This window comes from Elephantulus edwardii, unplaced genomic scaffold (assembly GCF_000299155.1).
Source record: "Elephantulus edwardii isolate Elephantulus edwardi_28Jun2011 unplaced genomic scaffold, EleEdw1.0 scaffold00082, whole genome shotgun sequence".
Taxonomy (NCBI): domain Eukaryota; kingdom Metazoa; phylum Chordata; class Mammalia; order Macroscelidea; family Macroscelididae; genus Elephantulus; species Elephantulus edwardii.
The window spans coordinates 6,942,727-6,961,477 of NW_006399832.1; the positions used below are offsets into that span (position 1 = coordinate 6,942,727).

The 18,751-nt window shown below is 37.8% G+C and overlaps 1 protein-coding gene across 1 annotated transcript in view; it reads left to right on the forward strand.

Annotated features, from left to right (window-relative positions):
* Positions 1-18,751, forward strand: part of MSH3 (mutS homolog 3) — a 292,985-nt gene that overhangs the window by 218,327 nt on the left and 55,907 nt on the right. Inside the window, exon 20 of the mRNA XM_006889888.1 lies at positions 9,672-9,797. Coding sequence (XP_006889950.1) covers positions 9,672-9,797 — 126 coding nt within the window. The remainder of the gene's footprint in view (positions 1-9,671; positions 9,798-18,751) is intronic.

Consider the following 18,751-nt stretch of genomic DNA (forward strand, 5'->3'; position numbering starts at 1 on the left):
TGGATGATTTTAAATCAGGAAGCGTCCTCATCAGGATTGTATCATTTCTCCATGTCTATTCAGTCTGTATCCTGAGCAAATTATTTGGGAAGCTGGACTCTGTGAAGAAGAAGGTGGCATCATGATCAGAGGAAGACTCGCTCAATAGCCTGCATTATGCAGTTGACCCACCCTTGCTTGCTGAAAGTAACGAGGACCTGCAGTGCTTGCTGCAGAAAATCAAAGACTATATAGCCTTCAATATGGATTATATCTCAGCATTAAGAAAACAAGCTCCTCACCATAAAGTCAATAGGTATCATCTTGGTAGATTCAAAAAGGATTGAAATTGTCAATTATTTCATCTTATTTCAACAAGGTGGTAGCAGCACTCAGGAGATATAATATGACCCCACTATTCTACTGCTTGGACTATACCCCAAGAGAATGAGAACGGAGGCGCAAATGGAGACCTCTACACCAGTGTTCACAGTAGCATTATTCACCATCGCAAGAACACGGAAACAGCCCAAGTGTCCAACCACAATAAAATGGATTGAGAAATTGTGGTACTTGAAGAAATACTATGCAGCATGCAGGAACAATGATTTTGTGAATCACCACCTAACTTGGGAGGGACTGGAGAGCATAATGCTGAATGAACTAACTCTTTCCCTTAAGGATAAATGCTGTATAAGATCATTAATGTAGAACGAGGATGGGGATCCAAGGAGGGGAGAGGAGGAGCAAAGGGGTGAGGATGTATGAGGAGGCAGGGAGGTTAATCATAGGGTCACACAATTTGATGGATGGAGGCGGGGTGTGAAGAAAATGGGGAAAGATCCAGTGTGAATAACAATGTATACAAACTTTGTAAGTAAAGCAGTGATTTTTTTTTTCTTCTTTATTGAAAGTGCAGCAGGAGTGCTTCTTGGAGACAAAGATTGTGAAACTTTCTCTCTCCTACTTTGGATGTGTCACTAGGAGAGGCTATTACTTGGACATGATGCTAGGAAAGGTCAAGAATCAGAGAAAGACAGGAAGACCCATCCCAATGAGATGGAGTGCAACAAAGGGCTCAAGTGTATCAGATGGTGAGGATGGCACAGAATAGAACGGAGTTCAGGTCTCTTGTTCATAGAGTCAGTAGGAGACATATTCCACTCACTGGCACCTGACAACAATAATAATCATCTTTGGACTAGATATTTGTTTTCCCAAAGTCTCTGTTTTGTTGAATGCTTCAGAATAGTAAGAGAATGTATAATTCACTGCTTGATTTTTCAGGACTGAAAGTACAGACTATAAGTGAGATTGTCTATTAGTGTCTGTGGCACAAAAGAGTTCATAGAAATGGTTTGTTCATAGCAATCCTGTGTACAACAGAACAAAATGCTGCCTGGCCTGGCAATGCCCTCACAATCCTCATTATGTGTTGTAGTCACTGTATAAATTAATCTCATTGAGGGTCTTCCTCCTTTACACTGACCTTTCATTTTACCAACTGTAATGTCCTTCTCCAGGGACTGAGTGTTCATGCCGAACGACATACCCAAAGTATATTAGAGAGTATATAGTAGACAGTATCTCATCCTCTTCACATCTAAAGAACATTCTCATTATATTTCCAAGACATATTTATTCATTGTTCTGACAGCCCATGGCCTCATGCTCACTGCTGCAAGTTGGTTATGACTCCTAATAACCCTTCATAGGGTTTCCAAGACATGACAATCAGAGATGTTCAGCCTTTTGTTTAGCAGAAGAACTCACTACTAGCTCTGTCACCAGAGCTCCCTTAAAGGTTATCAGTAATCATCATATTAATATTTCTTTACTCTTGTTTTTAGAATAAGTTTTTATTCTGTGTAGATTCTAAGTGTTATCTTCTTTCCTCTTTGAGCATGGTATAATTATGTTGAAGTCTGTGTCTAACAGTTTGAATATTTGGAGTCCCTGTGAGTCTCTTTCTATTGTCTGTTGTTTCTGCTGGTTTTCATTCATTTAATACTGTTTCCTTGAATTCCAGGTAATTTCTTACTATCTTCTGGGCATTATACTTGCAAAATCACTTGTAGAAAAATTTTAATGTTACTATCCTTCTGAAATTGTTATATTTTTATGTGCTAGGAAATCTCAGGAATCTAGTTTCAAGGTTTGAGATGGCTCAAAGGTGAGCTACAGTTCTTTCTTCTGGTGCACTCTCATGCCTGGTGTGCAGCTCTTTGGTGTCTCAGTCCAGAATACAGCTGATGGAAATTCTCAGCCTTAGCTGTTCTTTTAAAATTAGCAAACACTTTCAGAGAAAAATAATTTTCTCCCCATCTGAGTTCTTAGCTTGACAGTTGACTGCTGTTTTGTTATAGAAATCTTAAAGCAGCTATTTTCTATACTTTGTGAAAGTTTTCCATTTGTCTTCACTAGGAAGAATAGAAATATAAAACTAGGTACCAATTTATGTTTCAGTGTTGTTGGATGACAGTTTTAATTCTGTCAGAAACAACAATGTTAAGAATAGCAAGTATATTGACCACTTGTGTTTCAATCGGTTAGGAAATAATTTCTTGAGAATTCGTCTATGTGCCAGAAATGTTGCTAAGTTGGATGCTATGTATTTTATGATAAGCAGCATTTGTATGAAGATATTTTGATTTAGAAAACATGCCTTTATCATAATATAATCAATATTTTTCCTTTTGCAAATGTAAAAAATCAAATATAAATAGTCATGGAATAGGAAATGTTGATTTGAAATTTATTTAAATGTCTGTAATTCATAGACTTTTCTTACATTTCCCTCTCATTTAAAAATATTTGGGCATTTGAGATCTTGTATTTAGTTTATATTGATTATTTAGATTTATAATCCCAATCTTTCTAAATAGTACTAAGACTGTTTTATGCACTATAAAGTTTTAGACAACATTTTTCTGTGTTTTTCTATCTACTCTGTATTTTGTCTATTGTTTGTCTAATACAATTTTTTGAGGTAGTTAAAAACATCTGAGATGTTGTATTTCATTTACATTGATTATTTGGATTAATTATTATAATCTTTCTAAATATGATTAAGGCTGTTTTATGCATCATAGTCTAAACTTTTAGACAAAATTTCTTACTCTGTATTTTTCTATCCACTCCAGTTTGTCCAATATAGATTGTGTACTAGGTCTGTGAGGCAGTTAAAAAAGTATTTGATATACCATTAAAAGTATGTAACATAAAGTAACAAAAATGAATTTGTTTGTATTTAAATGTTTAATTCTTTCTTGGTAGCATTCAGAGTTTCTTTCCAGCACTTTTATTTAATAATATTGGCATAGTTTTCATACCTTTCTTGTTATAAAACTTCTCATTTCAGTACTTCACGAAGGATCTGTGAATTATCATTCATTTCTTACTCTACCAGGAAGTGTTCCATCATTATGTAATTTTGATAAGAACAGAATAAGTCAATGTAGATTTTTACAGTTGAAAAAGAATCACTCAAAATTTTATTTTAAAGTAAAAACCTTCCTGGGAAATCATATCAATGTCATGAATAGATTAGATTGATAACACTTGACAGAACACCTAGGATTTTATTTTACATTTGACATCACTTACCAAATACCAGCTTGCTTGCTTACTTTTTTTCATAGCACATTAATAACTCACTTAGATAAAAATCTTAACCTTAAAAATTAGTACATTTAGATCCCAAAACAGAACTCTCTGGCAATTTTTAGTACCATAAGCTTGTGAAAGTTGGACAGTGGAAAAAGACTGTTGTTTGTTGTTGTCAAGTACTGTCGAGTGGCTTGCGACTCACAGCTACCATATGTACAATAGCCCTGAAATCTGCTCTATCCTGTGCCAACCTAATTGTCTCTCACACCTACCCTCATTATCCCAGACACTCAATCAATCCATCTCATTGAGGGTCTTCCTCTCTTGCTCTGTCCCACCCCCTTCCAAGCATGATGTACCTCTCCAAGGACTGGTCTCTCCTTGCAACATAACCAAAGTGTGTCAGATGAAGACTTAGAATCCTTGCCTCCAAGGAGCAGCCTGGTTTCAGCCTCTCTAGGGTAAACCTGTTTGTTCTCCTGGCTGTCCATGGTATATTCAATACTCTTCTCCAGCACCACAGCTCAAAGGCATCAGTTAATTCTCTTTCTATCATCCCTAGTCATTGTCCAGCTTGCTGATGCATAACAAGCAATTGCAAAGACTATGGCCTAGATCAGACACACCATTAAGGTGTTGTTGCACGTCAATACACTGGAGAAATCCTTGACAGGAAACTTTCTGAAGAAAAATTGATGCCTTTGAATTGTGGTGTTAAGAGATTGAATATACCATGGATCTTTTGTGATCTCATTTTTCCTATATCTTGAAATATTTTTCTACATTTTTTCATCATTATTTATCAGTTATTCCATTCTGCTGCAGTGCCTAAAATTAGTAAACTGAAAAGTAGTAATGTAAAATCGAGAATAAAAGCAACATTCTATCATTGGTAAGTTTATTACAATATTAATAAAAATATTACATCACCCTTCAATAAAGTATAAAAGATGACTTAAAATGTCATATTTTGATTATAATTTGCATTTAACTCTTTTGAACACAATTGAGAATCTGTAATTTTAAAAATTTTATCGATAATAGCAAAGATGATTGATGAGTGTCTCTCTAATACTCAGTAATCCACTCACCAATAACCTACATTATGCACATGACACAACCTTGCTTGCTGAAAGTGAGGAGGACTTGAAGCACTTGTTGCAGAAGATCAAGGAATGCAGCATTCAGTATGGATTGCATCTCTATATTAAGAAAACAAAGATTCTTAGAACTGAACCAATACACAGTGTCATGATGGATGGAGAAGAGATTGAAACTATCAACAGCTTCATCTTGCTTGGATCCACAATTAACATCCTTGGTACCAGCAGTCAGGAAATGGAGAGATATGTTGCAATGGGAAAATCTACAGTCAGGGATCTTTCCACATTATTAAGGAGTAGTGATGTCATTTTGAGGACTAAGGTGTGTCTGCTTCTGGCCATAGTCTTTCTGACTACTTGCTATGCATCTGAGAGCTAGAGAGTGAATAAGGATGACAGAGAAAGAATTGATGTCTTTGGACTGTGGTATTGGAGAAGAGCACAGAATATCCATGGATGGCCAAAAGAATGAACAAATATATCTTGGAGAGGGTGCAGTCGGAGTGCTCTTTGGGGGCGGGAATTATAAGGCTTTGCCTCACATACTTTGGAAATATTGCTAGGAATTTCTACTACTTGGAGAGAGACATGATGTTGGGAAGGGTGGAGGGATGGCGAAGGAGAGGAAGACCTTCAACCAGATGGACTGACACGGTGACTGCTGCGATGGGTTCTTGTGTGTTAGGAAGTATGAGGATGGTGCAGGACAGGACTATGTTTAGATCTTCTGTTTATAGGATTGCTGTGAGTCATACTCGATTTGATAGTCCCTTAAAACAACAATAGCAAAGAGGTAAAAAAAGAAACGTTTCACAATTGTTAGAGTAATAGGAAGATAAGGTGAAAAGAAAGAGTCCTTTAGACTCATATAATAGAGGTAGAATTTCTCATAAACAGATTCTCAGATATGAGCTTTGAGCTAAATAAATTCTAGACCTCTGATGGCCTAGTGATATGGACCTGTGCTGTCAACTCAAAGACACATGGTTCGAATCCACCAGCTGCTCTGGGAGAGAAAGGTGCATAGTCTTAACCTCAGAAACCTGTTGAAGGCTCATCTTTGAGTCACTTCTGACTCAATGGCTTGTAACGGCAATATATCCTACGTAATTGTTTTCAAATGCAATAATCATACTTAAAAATCTTATTTGTAAAAATAAAGTGAAATATGGTACTAATATTTGTTTGATCACTGCACTGGAAGCCCTTATCTTGCAATACCTAGTAACAGGATTCTTGATCATCCTTTGTCATTAAAAGGGTACTTGGCTATGGTTCTCATTTTTAATGTTGTTTGTGCTCTAAAACCTAGTTGATACCAGTTCACAGGTAGCCAGATGATAAAAGCAGGAAATTAAAGCTAGATGATATGCTGTTGTTGTTACATGCCGTTGAGTCACTTGTGACTCATAGCGACTCTTATGTACAGCAGCTCTGAACCCTGCTCTATCCTCTGCCAACCTTATTGTCTCTGACACACCTACTCCCATTACCCCACTTACTGAATTAATCCATCTCATCTTCCTCTCTTGCACTATTCCTCCATCCTCCCAAGCATGATGTTCCTCTCTAAGGACTGGTCCCACCTTGCAACATGCCCAAAATATGTCAGATGTACCCTCAAAATCCTTATTTCCAAGGAGCAGCCTGGTTTAACCCTCTCCAGGATAAACCTGTTTGCTCTCCTGGCAATCCTTGGTATATTCAGTACTCTTCTCCAGCATCACAACGCAAAGGCATTTATTTTTCTGACATCCTTAGTCATTGTCCATATTTCTGATGCATACCAAGTAATTGCAAAGACCATGGCCTGAATCAGGTGGACCTTATTCTCAAGACTGACATTGTTGCTCTTCAGTACTCTGGAGAGGTCCCTGACTTTCCCAGTGCATTTCATCTTTTGATTTCCTGGCTGCTGGTACCAAGAGTGTTGATTGTAGAGCCAGGAAAACAAACTGTTAACAATCTCAATCTCTTCACGATCTATCATAATGCTGCCCATTGGCCCAGTGATGAGAATATTTATTTTGTTGATGTTGAGCTTTAGTCCATATTTAAGGCTACAGTCTTTTCCCTTCTGCAGCAAGCACTTCAGGTCCTCCTCAGTTTTAGCAAGCAGGGTTGTGTCATCTGTATAATGCAAGTTATTGATGAGTCTTCCTCCAATTCTGATGCCACATTCCTCTTCATAGAGCCCAGCCTCCCAGATAATCTGTTCTGCATAGATTGAAAAGGTATGGTGATAGGTCATATCCCTGGCATACATCCTTCCCAATTGTAAATCATACAGAGTTTCCTTGCTCTGTTCTGTCAGCTACCTCCTGGTCCAAGTATAGATTTTACATAAGCACAGTCAAGTGTTCTTGGATTCCCATTCTTCTCAGAGTTAGTCACAGTTTGTTGTGATCCACACAGTCTAATGCTTTTGCAAAAATCAATGAAACTCAGATAGACATTCCTCTGGTACTCTCTGCTTTCAGCCAAAATCTGTCTAACATTAGCTCTAATATCCCTAGTCCCATTGCCTCTTCTAAACCCAGCCTGCGTATCTGGCAGTTCTCTGTTGATGTGTTGTTCCAGTCAGTCGTTTTTGAATAATTTTCAGCAGAATCTTGCTTGCATGTGATAATGTTCAGTGATATCCATACTCTGTCAAGTCGACTTTCTTTGCAATGGGAAATAATATGCATCTCTTCCAGTAAATTGGCCAGGTGGTTGCCCTCTAGATCTATTGATATTAAAACTATTAATTTGATGATTCTTTGTTATCAATATTATAAATAAATAATTTATTATTTCACTATCCATTAAAAGCATTAGAATTGATTACACATTACAAATAAAATTTCAATCGATTATTCTTTTTGTCAGCTTTATAAATTTGCTCTGTATGAATTTTAAAATGAATATGTTTTGCAGCTATCATTTGAGCAGAGAAGTTGGTCATCTTCCTGAACAGAATTACTAGTTTTAAAAGATTGCAAAAAATGCTGTTTTATGTTTTTTTGGGTTTTTTAAATTATTTTTTTATTATTATTTTGTGTATGTGTACCGTCAAATCAGATCTGACTGGTACAGGAGAAGATTGTCCCTCCTTCTCCAGAAGAGCATCTGGCAGATTTGAACCGTACACCTCTGGGATTGCAGTGCAGCTTCTTGCCACTAGGCCACCAAAGCTCCCCAACTGTTTTGCGTTTTTTTTGTCAATGCAAGTACAATAACTAGAATAACCAGAAGTAATGGTAATGTAGAACATGTAAGAGAGGTATTGACATCTTCAATCAGAATTTATAAAGTGAAGATGTTTGTGGAATCATGCATGACCACTAATGTGTTAATTGAATCAAGAGTGTATTGCCCATCACAGGAAAATATAAAGTAAAAATTTGGGATTTTCCATGTTTATATTCTTAGCAAAATTTATCCTGAAGTTACTTCTTGTGTTTTTGTGTGCTGTCATTTTTTATCCTATGTCAGTCTCTGACACCCCAACCCCCATAGTCCCAGGGACTATATCAGTCCATCTCATTTGGGATTTTCCTCTCCTGCGCTGTCCCTCCACCCTTCCAAGTATGATGTCCTCCAAGGACCGGTCCCTCCTGGCCACATGCCCAAAGTATGTGAGATAGAGCTTCAAAATCCTAGCCTGAAAGGAAAAACTTGGTTTCACCCTCTCCAAGACAGAACTGTTTGTTTTCCTGGCAGTCCATAGCATGATTAAGACTCTTCTTCAGCACCACAGCTCAGAGGCATCAGGTTTTTTTGTTCTGACATCCTTAGTCATTATCAAGCTCTCTGATGCCTTCGTCTCTAGTCTGTTGTTTCTCAGTACTCTGGAGAGGTCCCTAACAGCAGATTTTTGTAGTGCAGTTCATCTTTTGAGTTCCTGATTGCTAGTACCAGGAGTGTTGATTGTGAGGATGGCACAGGATAGGACAGGGCTTCAGTGCTGTTGTTCATAGGGTGGCTGTGTGTTGTACTCGACGTGACTGCATCCATCAAAAAGTTAAGTATCATCAAGTTAATCATAGTAATCCTGTGCACAAGACAATAATACATTGTCTAAATCTGTGCTGTCTCTCTAACACTTGCCATATTTGACCCTATTGTTTTGATACTATGTCAACTCTTCACTGAGAACCTTTCACTAACCTACATTCTCAAGTATAATATCCTCTATAGGGACAGATTGCATGTTCAAAGCATATGAAAGACTTTTTTCTCTCCTTACTTATAAGGTACATTTCTGGCCTGTCCTTTCAAGATACATTGTTTGTTCTCCTTCAATAAATGGTTGCCATTTATTGCCGTTATCTTTACCAATATGATTCTTTAAAGACATTGATTTTTTTCCCCTTTAATTTCATTATTGACTATCTGTGTTATATATTCTTATCTGGCAATTTAAAAATATCACTTAGGCCTTAGTATTAAAAGTAGCATCTTTCCTTTTTAACACTTTATAGAAGGCCTTTGGGCATGTTGCAAGGAAGGAACAGTCCCTGGAAACGGACATCATACTTAGAAGAGTAGAGGGACAGTGAAATAGAGGAAGATCTTAGATGAGATGGATTGATTCAGTGACTAGGGTAGTGAGAGTAGGTGTGTCAGAGGCAATGAGGTTGCACAGTATAGAAAAAGTTTCAGGGAGATTGTACTTAGTTAGGATCACTGTGAGTTGCAAGCTTAATATATAATCATAACAAACAAAGGTAGATGTCCATGGTCAAGTCATAGTAAGACTCCCGAGGCATAGTAAGACCCTGTTAAAGTTTATTTCTATGTATTATGCAGTTGTGATTGTTCCCCCAATTCTTACTTTATAACTGAAATACAGCTTTTATACATTCAGCTTTATTTTTGGCTTGTTTTCTAAAAGTCTATATTTTCTTGTTTGTCTTGAAGTCTGGCTACTGAAATTTGTCATAATATCTTAGAAAACAATTTTAAGGCTCTTTCCATGATTAGTAAAATTGAAAGATACTTCTTTTTTTTTGCAGACCAACTGTACAAGAAGGAAGGAAAATTATAATAAAAAACGGCCGGCACCCTGTGATTGATGTGTTGTTGGGAGAACAGTATGTTTGCAACAGTACAGATTTATCAGTAAGTACCATATTGTGGCAGATATACAAGTAAAAGATTATAAATTTGGTCATAAACATTTAAATACTGAATGAATGCTTTTGCTTTTTTATTCTTGTTTAAACTTTGACTTTAAATGAATTAACCTCAGGTTACACTTCCATATGTTATACTTTCACATATGCTATGATTATTTTCCTCATGAGATTGTCTGTAGATAGAAAATGATAAAATAAAGAATTAATTATGATTAGTTATGCTTTGTAGCCCAATAATATGCCCAAGTATATAAACAGGGTTATAATCAGACCATGATTTTATAAATTCCTATTACCATACAATGTTTTATGCTTTACCCTATGTTTTATTGTTTTTAAAAGTCTTGTGAAAGAATTGGAGTGGTAATGAACAGCACTGCCAACACAAAGGTAAATAGTTCAAACCTACCATCTGCTCTGCAGGAAAAGGATGGGCAATCTCCTCCTGTGCAATTTCCTGCCTCTGAAAACCTCTGAAAGGTCAACTGTGGGGCAGTTCCCACTCCACAGTACACAATATTGGCAACAACAACAGCTTATTTCAATGATAAGAAATTTCCTCATATGAACTGGCAGTCTTCTATGGAGCATTATAGTCAAGTTACAATACATAGATTAAATGAGGGTGTGTTATGCCTCAGGAAGCAAACACAGCAGATGGTAGTGAGCAACTCAGACATGCTTCTTACCCTCAAAGAGCATTTGGTTGGTCACAGAAGAAAGACAGACAATCACAGTACAGTTTGGTAAGTGCATTGATCCTGGAGATGAAGGTGTCTGGGAGCCTTTAACCGGTGTTCTAGCTCGATGTAGCAGGAGCATCCAGGACGGTTTTCTAGAAATGTGATACTAACTAAAAAGAAATAGACTTAAGGGCAAAGAGTAGAAGGAAGTATTCTATATAGAGGAAACATGATGTCAGAGGCTCGACATGAAAGACAACCCACTGATGTGTTGTTTCTGACTTAGTGTGGCCTTACATCAGGTTTCCTAGGCTGTAAACCCTGGCGGGAGGAGGCCATCTCTGTATCTCCCACCAAGAAGCTGATGCATTCACATTGCCAACCCTCAAGTTACAGCCCATGACTGCAGAGTATGTCACCAGGGCTCCTGTGACATGAGGCCAAGCACAGTGAAGTCAAGGAACTGAAAGACATTCAGTATAGTTGAAATGTGGAATATAAAGAAAGACATGTTCAGAAATAACGAAGAGGTCAATTACTTAGATACAATCTTAAGAAACTTGGACTTTATTCTATTGGATTGTAAATACTAGCAGTAACATTATTTAAGATGACGAAAATAGTGACCCTTGGGGGTGTGTGTGTGTGTGTGTATGTGATATTGTTGCTGTGTGTTGTTGAGTTGGTTCTGGCTGACCCTCCAGTGGGTTTTTAGGCAATATGTAGCATGGGAAGAGAACTGCCCATCTTTGTCCATCGGAGCATCTGGTGGATTTGAATCACATGCCTTCAGGTTGGCAGTGCAACTCCTTACAACTAGACCAACACTGTGTGTCTGCAAGATCAAAGAATTAATCTATATGGAGTTAGGATGTATCACAGAATGAATTGAAGCATGTGGTAAGAAACTGCACTGCAATCCTGAAGGCATATGGTTCAAATCCTCCTTTATGATAGAAGGATAGGAAATCTCCTCCTGATTAAAAGCCTCTGAAAACTCTCCAGAGGGTTAGATATGGGTCATCATTGAATGAATGCTTGAATTGAAGATTTCAGAGTTGCCATATTCTGAGTGATACCAGCATTGAGGGTAGGGCCATGGAAGTGTGTGGTAGAAATGGAGTAAATATTCTACCAGAAGGACATCAAAAGACAAGAGTTTTGGAAAGAGCAGTTATGTGCATGTTGAAATCATCTGAGACAATAGCAGCATTTGTGGTGGAAATGACAGTGATCCAAATACCAGAGACTGTAAATAATACTGGAGAGATCCTTCGAGCCAAAGAATTTATGAGGGAGAGTGTGGCTGAGATTTGACCTCTGGAGGAGAGGGCTAGAAGAGACGTGGCAAACTGACAGGCTTCAGTGGAAGCCATTGTGTGGAGGAAATGTCAGGCAAAGAAGCTGGAAGTAGAAGTGTTGAGAATTTTTCTGAGGAAAGTAGAAGGGATTGAGTTGTAGAGGTGAAATTGGAGACTAGTTGAGAGAAAAGAAGCTCTGAATCTCAAGGGAGTTGGGACAATAACAGAGTTCCATCTTGAGTCTAGGCCAAGGATGGCAGAGATACATGGCATGGTGCTTTCGACTGGCTTCGAGGATGGTGGGTGAATGTAGATAATTTTGGTTACCTCTAGTAAGTGTTGGAGGATTAATCCACAGCCCTCATGCCTGTTTTTAATTGTTTTTGGTCAAACCTTCTAGGTTGTATAGCCCTGTATAAGTTGTATAACCACTTGTGGTACAGAGGTAACTCATGGTTGCCATGAAGCTGAACACTGTGACACTGACGTATCAGATGTGATAATGGTTACCCATGGTGGAAAGTGTTTGGTGGAACTCCCCACTTAAAACAAGCTTGGAAGCAAGAGTGGCATCCACTTTGTAATAGCTTGCCTCCAGAAACCCTATGAACCTGGAGAAAGGATGAAAGTCATGCAAGTGTTGAAGACTTTAGTTCATAGGGTTGCTATGAGTCGCCTACAACTTGACAGCACTTAACAACAACAATAAGTGTCAGAGAGCTCTGTTGGTGTAGTTCTTAGGAAATTGCAGTTAACCCAAAGGCAGTGCCTCTGTGGTTGTTTGAAATCACCAGCAGCTCTGTGGGAGAAGAATGGGACAGTCTCTTCCAATGTGATTTACAGCCTCAGAAACACAGTGAAGTGTCACCTGTCAGTCAGTTCCAACTGTACAACTATGAATTTGAGTTTTTATAAAAATGAGAAGGAATTAGATACCAGGTTATTTAATACCAACCACTCTTTATTTTTAGAGTAACTTCTGACATCCATTTCCGTTTTTTCTATCTCCTCTGCTTTTGTAATGACTGTTTTTTTCATGGATGATATCCTTGATATCATCCTACAACTTCATCTGGTCTTTAATAATTAATGTTCAGTGTCTTGAACCTTTTCCTAAGATGATCTTGATATTCAGATGGAATTGATTCAAGATCATTTCTTGGTTCCTGTGGACTTATTTTCATTTTCTTTAACCTCAGTTTGAACTTGCAATTGAGTAATTGATGATCTGACCCAGAGTCCATTCCTGGCCTACTTTTGACTGCCAATATTGAGCTTCTCCTGTGATTTCTTCCTCAAATATAGTAGATCTGATTCCTATGTAGCCTATCATATGAGATCCATAAAGTATCATTTGTGTCTTTTTAAAAAAGGTATTTCCAATAAATAAATCATTGTAAACACAAAATTCATCCTTATTAGATCTGAAATAATTGAGCCCAGTGCTGCAGGCATCTATCAGTCCAGCTCTTTGAGGGTTGTTTTCTCTTTTGTTGCCCCTTCATCTTTCTAAGCATAATGTCCCTTTCCAAGAAATAGCCCCTCCTAACAACACGCTCAATTTCTTCTCTATCCATCATGATGTGGCCAGCTGGCCAAGTGGTGAGAATCTGTCTTCTTGATGTGGAGCTTCAATCCACATTTAAGGCTGCAGTCCTTGACCTGCTGCAGCAAGTGCTCCAGATCCTCCTCACTTTCAGCGAGCAGGGTTGTGTCAGTCATCTTTATAATCCAAGTTGTTGATGACTCTCCTCCAATCCTGATGCCACGTTCCTTCTCTTAAAGCCCAGCCTTCTGAATCATCTGTTCTGCATATCGGTTGAAAAGATAGGTAGACAGGACACATCCCTGATGCACTCCCTTCCTGATTTTGAACCATGCAGTGTTTACCTGCTCTTTTCTGAGGACTGCTTCCTGCTCCAAATATAGGTTTCACATAAGCACAATCAGGCATTCTGGGATCCCCATTCTCCTCAAGGTTAGCCACAATTTGTGATCCACACAGTTAAGTGCCTTTGCATAGTCAATGAAACACAGATAGACATCCCTCTGGTACTCTTTGCTTTCTGCCAAGATCCATCTGACATTGACTGTGATGTCTCTAGTGCCACAGCGTCTTCTAAACCCAGCTTATATTTCTAGTAGTTCTCTGTCAATGTATTGTTCCAGTTGTTTCTGGATAATATGCAGCAGGATTTTGCTTATGTGTGATATGAGTGACATTGTTTGGTAATTTCCACACTCTTGTCAGATCATGTTTTTTTTTGGAATGGAAATAAATATGAATCTTGTCCAGTCAGTTGGCCAGGTGGTTATCCTCCAGATTTCTAAGCACCATCTGGTGAACACAGTATTCCATCAATTCCTGGGGCTTTATTTTTTTTTGCCAAGTCCTTCAGAGCAGCCTGCACTTCCTCCTTCAGCACCATTGCCTCTCGATCATAGGTTGTTTCTTGAAATTATTCTATGTCAGCCAATTCTTTTTGGTACAGTGACTCTGTATACTCTTTTCATCTTCTTCTAATGCTTCCTGGATCATTCAGTATTCTGCCCATAGCATCCTCAAGCGTTGTATCTCATGGCTTGAATTTGTTCTTTAGTTCCTTCAGCTTAAGAAATGTCCAGCAGTTCGGCCCTTCTGATTTTCAGACTGCATGTCTTTGTACATTTCATTATAATACTTCACTTTGTCTTCTCGTGCTGCCCTTTGAAATCTTCTGTTCAGCTCCTTAACTTCTTGATTTCTTCACTTTCTTTGGCTTCTCAGCTCTCTAGGGCAATATTCAGAGTCTCTTCTGACATCCATTTTGGTCTTTTCTTCTCCCTCTGTCTTTGTAATGACCTTTTGCATTCTTCATGGATGATATTCTTGATACCCTCCCACAGTTCATCTTACCTTTGTTCATTAGTATTAAGGGCCTCAAACCTGTTCCTGAGTTATTTTTTAAATTCAGATGAGACAGATTCAAGGTCAAGTTTTTATTCCTGTGGATTTGATTTGACCTTCTTTAATTTGTACTTGTGTATGAGTAGTTGATAGTCTGTTTTACAGTCAGCACCTGGCTAATTTAACTTCTGATATTGAACTTCTTCAGTGATTCCTACCACAGATGTAATCAGTTTGATTCCTGTGTATATCATGAGGGAAAAATCCATGCCTATAGTCTGTGTTTACGTTTCTTATAAAAGGTATTTGCTTTGAATAAATCAGAGGTAGAAGAGAGGAGTGGAGGGGAAAAGAGGAGAAGGGAGGAGAGGAAAGGAGAAGAGAAGAGACGGGAGAGAGATGAATGGAGAAAAGATTGAAGTAGTTAACAGTTACAGTTTGCTCAACTCCACAATTAATAACACTCTTGGTACCAGCAGTCAGGAAATCAAAAGACAAATTGCATTAAGTAAATCTGCTGTCAAGGATCCTTCCAGAGTACTGAGAAGCAATGATGTTGGTCTAGAGACTAAGGTGCACCTGATCCTGGCAATGATCTTTGCATCAAAGAGCTGGACAGTGACTAAGGATGACAGAAGAAGAATTGATGCCTTTGAGTTGTGGTGCTGGACAAGAATCTTGAACATACCATGGACTGCCAAGAAGACAAATAGGTCTGTCTTAGAGAAGTTGAAACCAAGTTTCTCCTTGGAGGCGAGGATTTTGAAGCTCTGTCTGACATACTTTAGGCATGTGGCCAGGAGGGACTGATCCTTGGAGAAGGACATCATATTTGGAAGGGTGGAGGGACAGCGCAGGAGAGGAAGACCCCAGATGAGATGGGTTGGCACAGTAACTAGGGCAGTGGCGGTAGATGTGTCAAGAGTCAATGAGACTGGCTCAGGACAAAGAAGACTTAAAAGCTGTTGTACATAGGGTCACTATGCAACTCAAAAGCACCTAACAATATAGCAACAACATGCTCAAAGTATGTGAGATAAATCATCACTTCCTTGCCTCTAATGAATACTCTGGCTCCATATTTTGCAGGACATATCTGTTCTTTTGACTATCCAGTCTATTCTCCAATACCACAACATAAAGGCATTAATTTTTTTTTTTGTCATCCTTTCTCATTGTGCAGCTCTCAGCTCATAGCAGGTGATTGAAAAGACCATGGGTTGAATCAGGCATACTTTGATTTTTAAATTGACACCATTGCTCTTCAAGACTTTAGAGAGCAGACTTTCCCAGTGTGATACATCTTGGGACTTTTAGTAACAAGGGTGGTGTTTTGGGATCCAAGTAAGATGAAATCATTGACAACCTCAAGTCTTTTTTTCCATCTTTCATGACATTGCCTCTCGGTCCAGTGGTGAAGATTTTTGTCTTCTTGATATTGAAGTGCATTCCATATTGAAGGCTGTAGTCCCTCATCTTCGGCAGCAAACTCTTCAAGTCTTCCTTGCTTTAATCAGGCAGTATTGTGTCATCTTGATAGTGAAGGTGGTTTATGAGTTTTCCTCCAATCTTGATGCCACATTCTTTTTCATGAGTTCCAGCTTCTTGAATTATTTGCTCACTATGTGGCATCTGCTTCCTAAATAGAAACTCTATGAACTTTGATAAATGTCGATAGTTGTAAAAGGGCTTCAAGCCTTTTGTTCATAGGGTCACTGTGAGTCGTGCTCGACTCAAAGGTTATCAGCAACAACAACAACAACATACAAATTGAATAGCTTTGGAAAAAGGATACAACCTTTCTTGATATGTACCTTTCTTGATTTTAAACCATGCAGTGTTCCATTGCTCTCTTTGGGTGACAGCTTCTTAATCTAGATACAGGTTTCACATGAGTACAACTAAGTGTTCTGGGATCCTAATACTTCTCCAAGTTACCCACAGCTTGCATGATCTACACAGTCAAATGCCTTTCACAGTCAACAAAGCACATGACATTCTTCTGGTATTCTCTGCTTTCAGCCAAGATCCACCTACCATCAAGAGTGATGTCCCTGGTTTCATGGTCTCTTCTAAACCAGCTTGAACTTCTGGTAGTTCTCTTTCAGTGTACCATTCTGTCCATTTTTGGATGATTGTAGGCAGTATTTTTCTTGCATGTGATATTAATGATATTGTTTGAGAATTTCTACATTCTGTTGGATGTCCTTTCTTAATAATAGGAACAAATAGGAATATTTTCTAGTCAGTTCGCCAAGTAGCTTTCCTCTAAATTTCCTGGCACAGAATAGTGAGCATATCCAGGGCTACAGCTGTTAGTTGTAACATGTCAGTTGGCATCCCATTAATTCCTGGAGCTTATTTTTTTTTTGCCAATATCTTCAGTGCAACTTGACCATCTTCTCTGATCACTGTTGACTGTTAATCACATACTCTTTCTTGAAATATTTCAGTGTGGACCAATTCTTTTTGGCAGAGTGATTCTCTGTATTCCTTCTGTCTTCTTTTGGTGCTTTATGGAACATTCAAGATTTTTCCCATATGATCTCACTACTACAACTTGAGACTAATAATTATAAAGCAACTTATATATTACTTAATATACAAAGTAAAAGCGCCTTGGTGACATAGTGGATTTCAAGTTGGGATGTTAGCCAATAAGTCAGACATTTGAGTCCACCAACTGGTGGACTTTCTTCAGGAGAAAGATTGACAGTCTCTTCCCATGAAGATTTACAATCTGAGGAGCACAATGAAGGGTCTCCATGAGTCGTAATCAACTGAGCAGAAGTGGATTTTGGTTCCAGTTAATGTACAAAATAAGCATTAAATACTAATGCATTTGTTTTCTTTAGAAAGAGGACCAGGTAGACATGGGAATGTCTTTTTTTTTTTCTTTTTCATAATACCAGTGAGATGTACTATTCCTTGAGAAAGTAAATCTCTTAAATATCATTTCCTATTACTGTTCTTTTCTCCTAGTTGCCCATCAGCTTGATTCTAAATGTTATACTTGACATTAATGTCTTATTTTTAAAATTCCATTTCTTCTTTGTTTTATTGAATCTATTTTACTTTTTAATAAAGCAAGCTTTGAGGGACTAAAATTAGTTTCCTGCTAATTACTGGAACATTTTAAAGTAACACTGAACACTTGTATTTGCATTCTTACAAAATTAATGGAGTGATTTAGTACAGCAAACATCTCAGAATATTCCAGAAATCTCTCTCTTTTTTTTTTTACATATGCTTTTTCTGACTTGAGTAGGAGTTGATATATAACTGTTGCTATGGTGAAGTGTGTTCTGTTTGTTACGGTATAAATTTATATATAGGGATATATATGAGAAAAGTAAGCTTTGAGACAAAGCTTACTATGTAAACCTAAATTTAAAATGTTTTATGGGTGTAAATAATTTCCTCAAAGTCAATTGAATTGTTACTTTTGGCAGTCATGTGATTGTGAGAGTCTTTCGTCCATATAGTTATGAGTATATTCTTCTAGATTCTGTTATATCAACTTTTTATAGTATTTCTGAGCCAGCTAACTTCCTGCTCTCTTTTCCTGTTTTAAGAATATTCTCTGAAACCTTCTTTTTCTGTGTCTCACTTAATCTAGAATATTTACAGATTTGGCAATCGCTAGTCTTCCATCTGCATCTTGGTTGTATATAATCCTTTCTCTGCTGTCCAGTCATGGGTTCTTTCCAAAATACAGACCTAACCTGGTGTGTCATTGTCATCTTGTCACCCACCGTCTCTTTTTTTTTGTTTTAAATGAAAACATTTTTATTTTCCCCTGTTATTGGGAGCAAAGTTCACATTAAGGTAAAAACAAAAGAAATCAAGAAGTATATAATATTTTCCTATCTCTTCTGCTGTTACCCATGGGGAAGATCTTGCATGGAAAATTCTACACACCAGCACTATTTGATAGAAATAGGATTTGGACAGTGTATGTGATGTGGCATTTTCTTATTACCACATTAACAAAAAATTCGTGAAACAGGTGAAATTAATTTTAACAATATAACTTGTTTGACTCAATATATCCAAAATATTGACA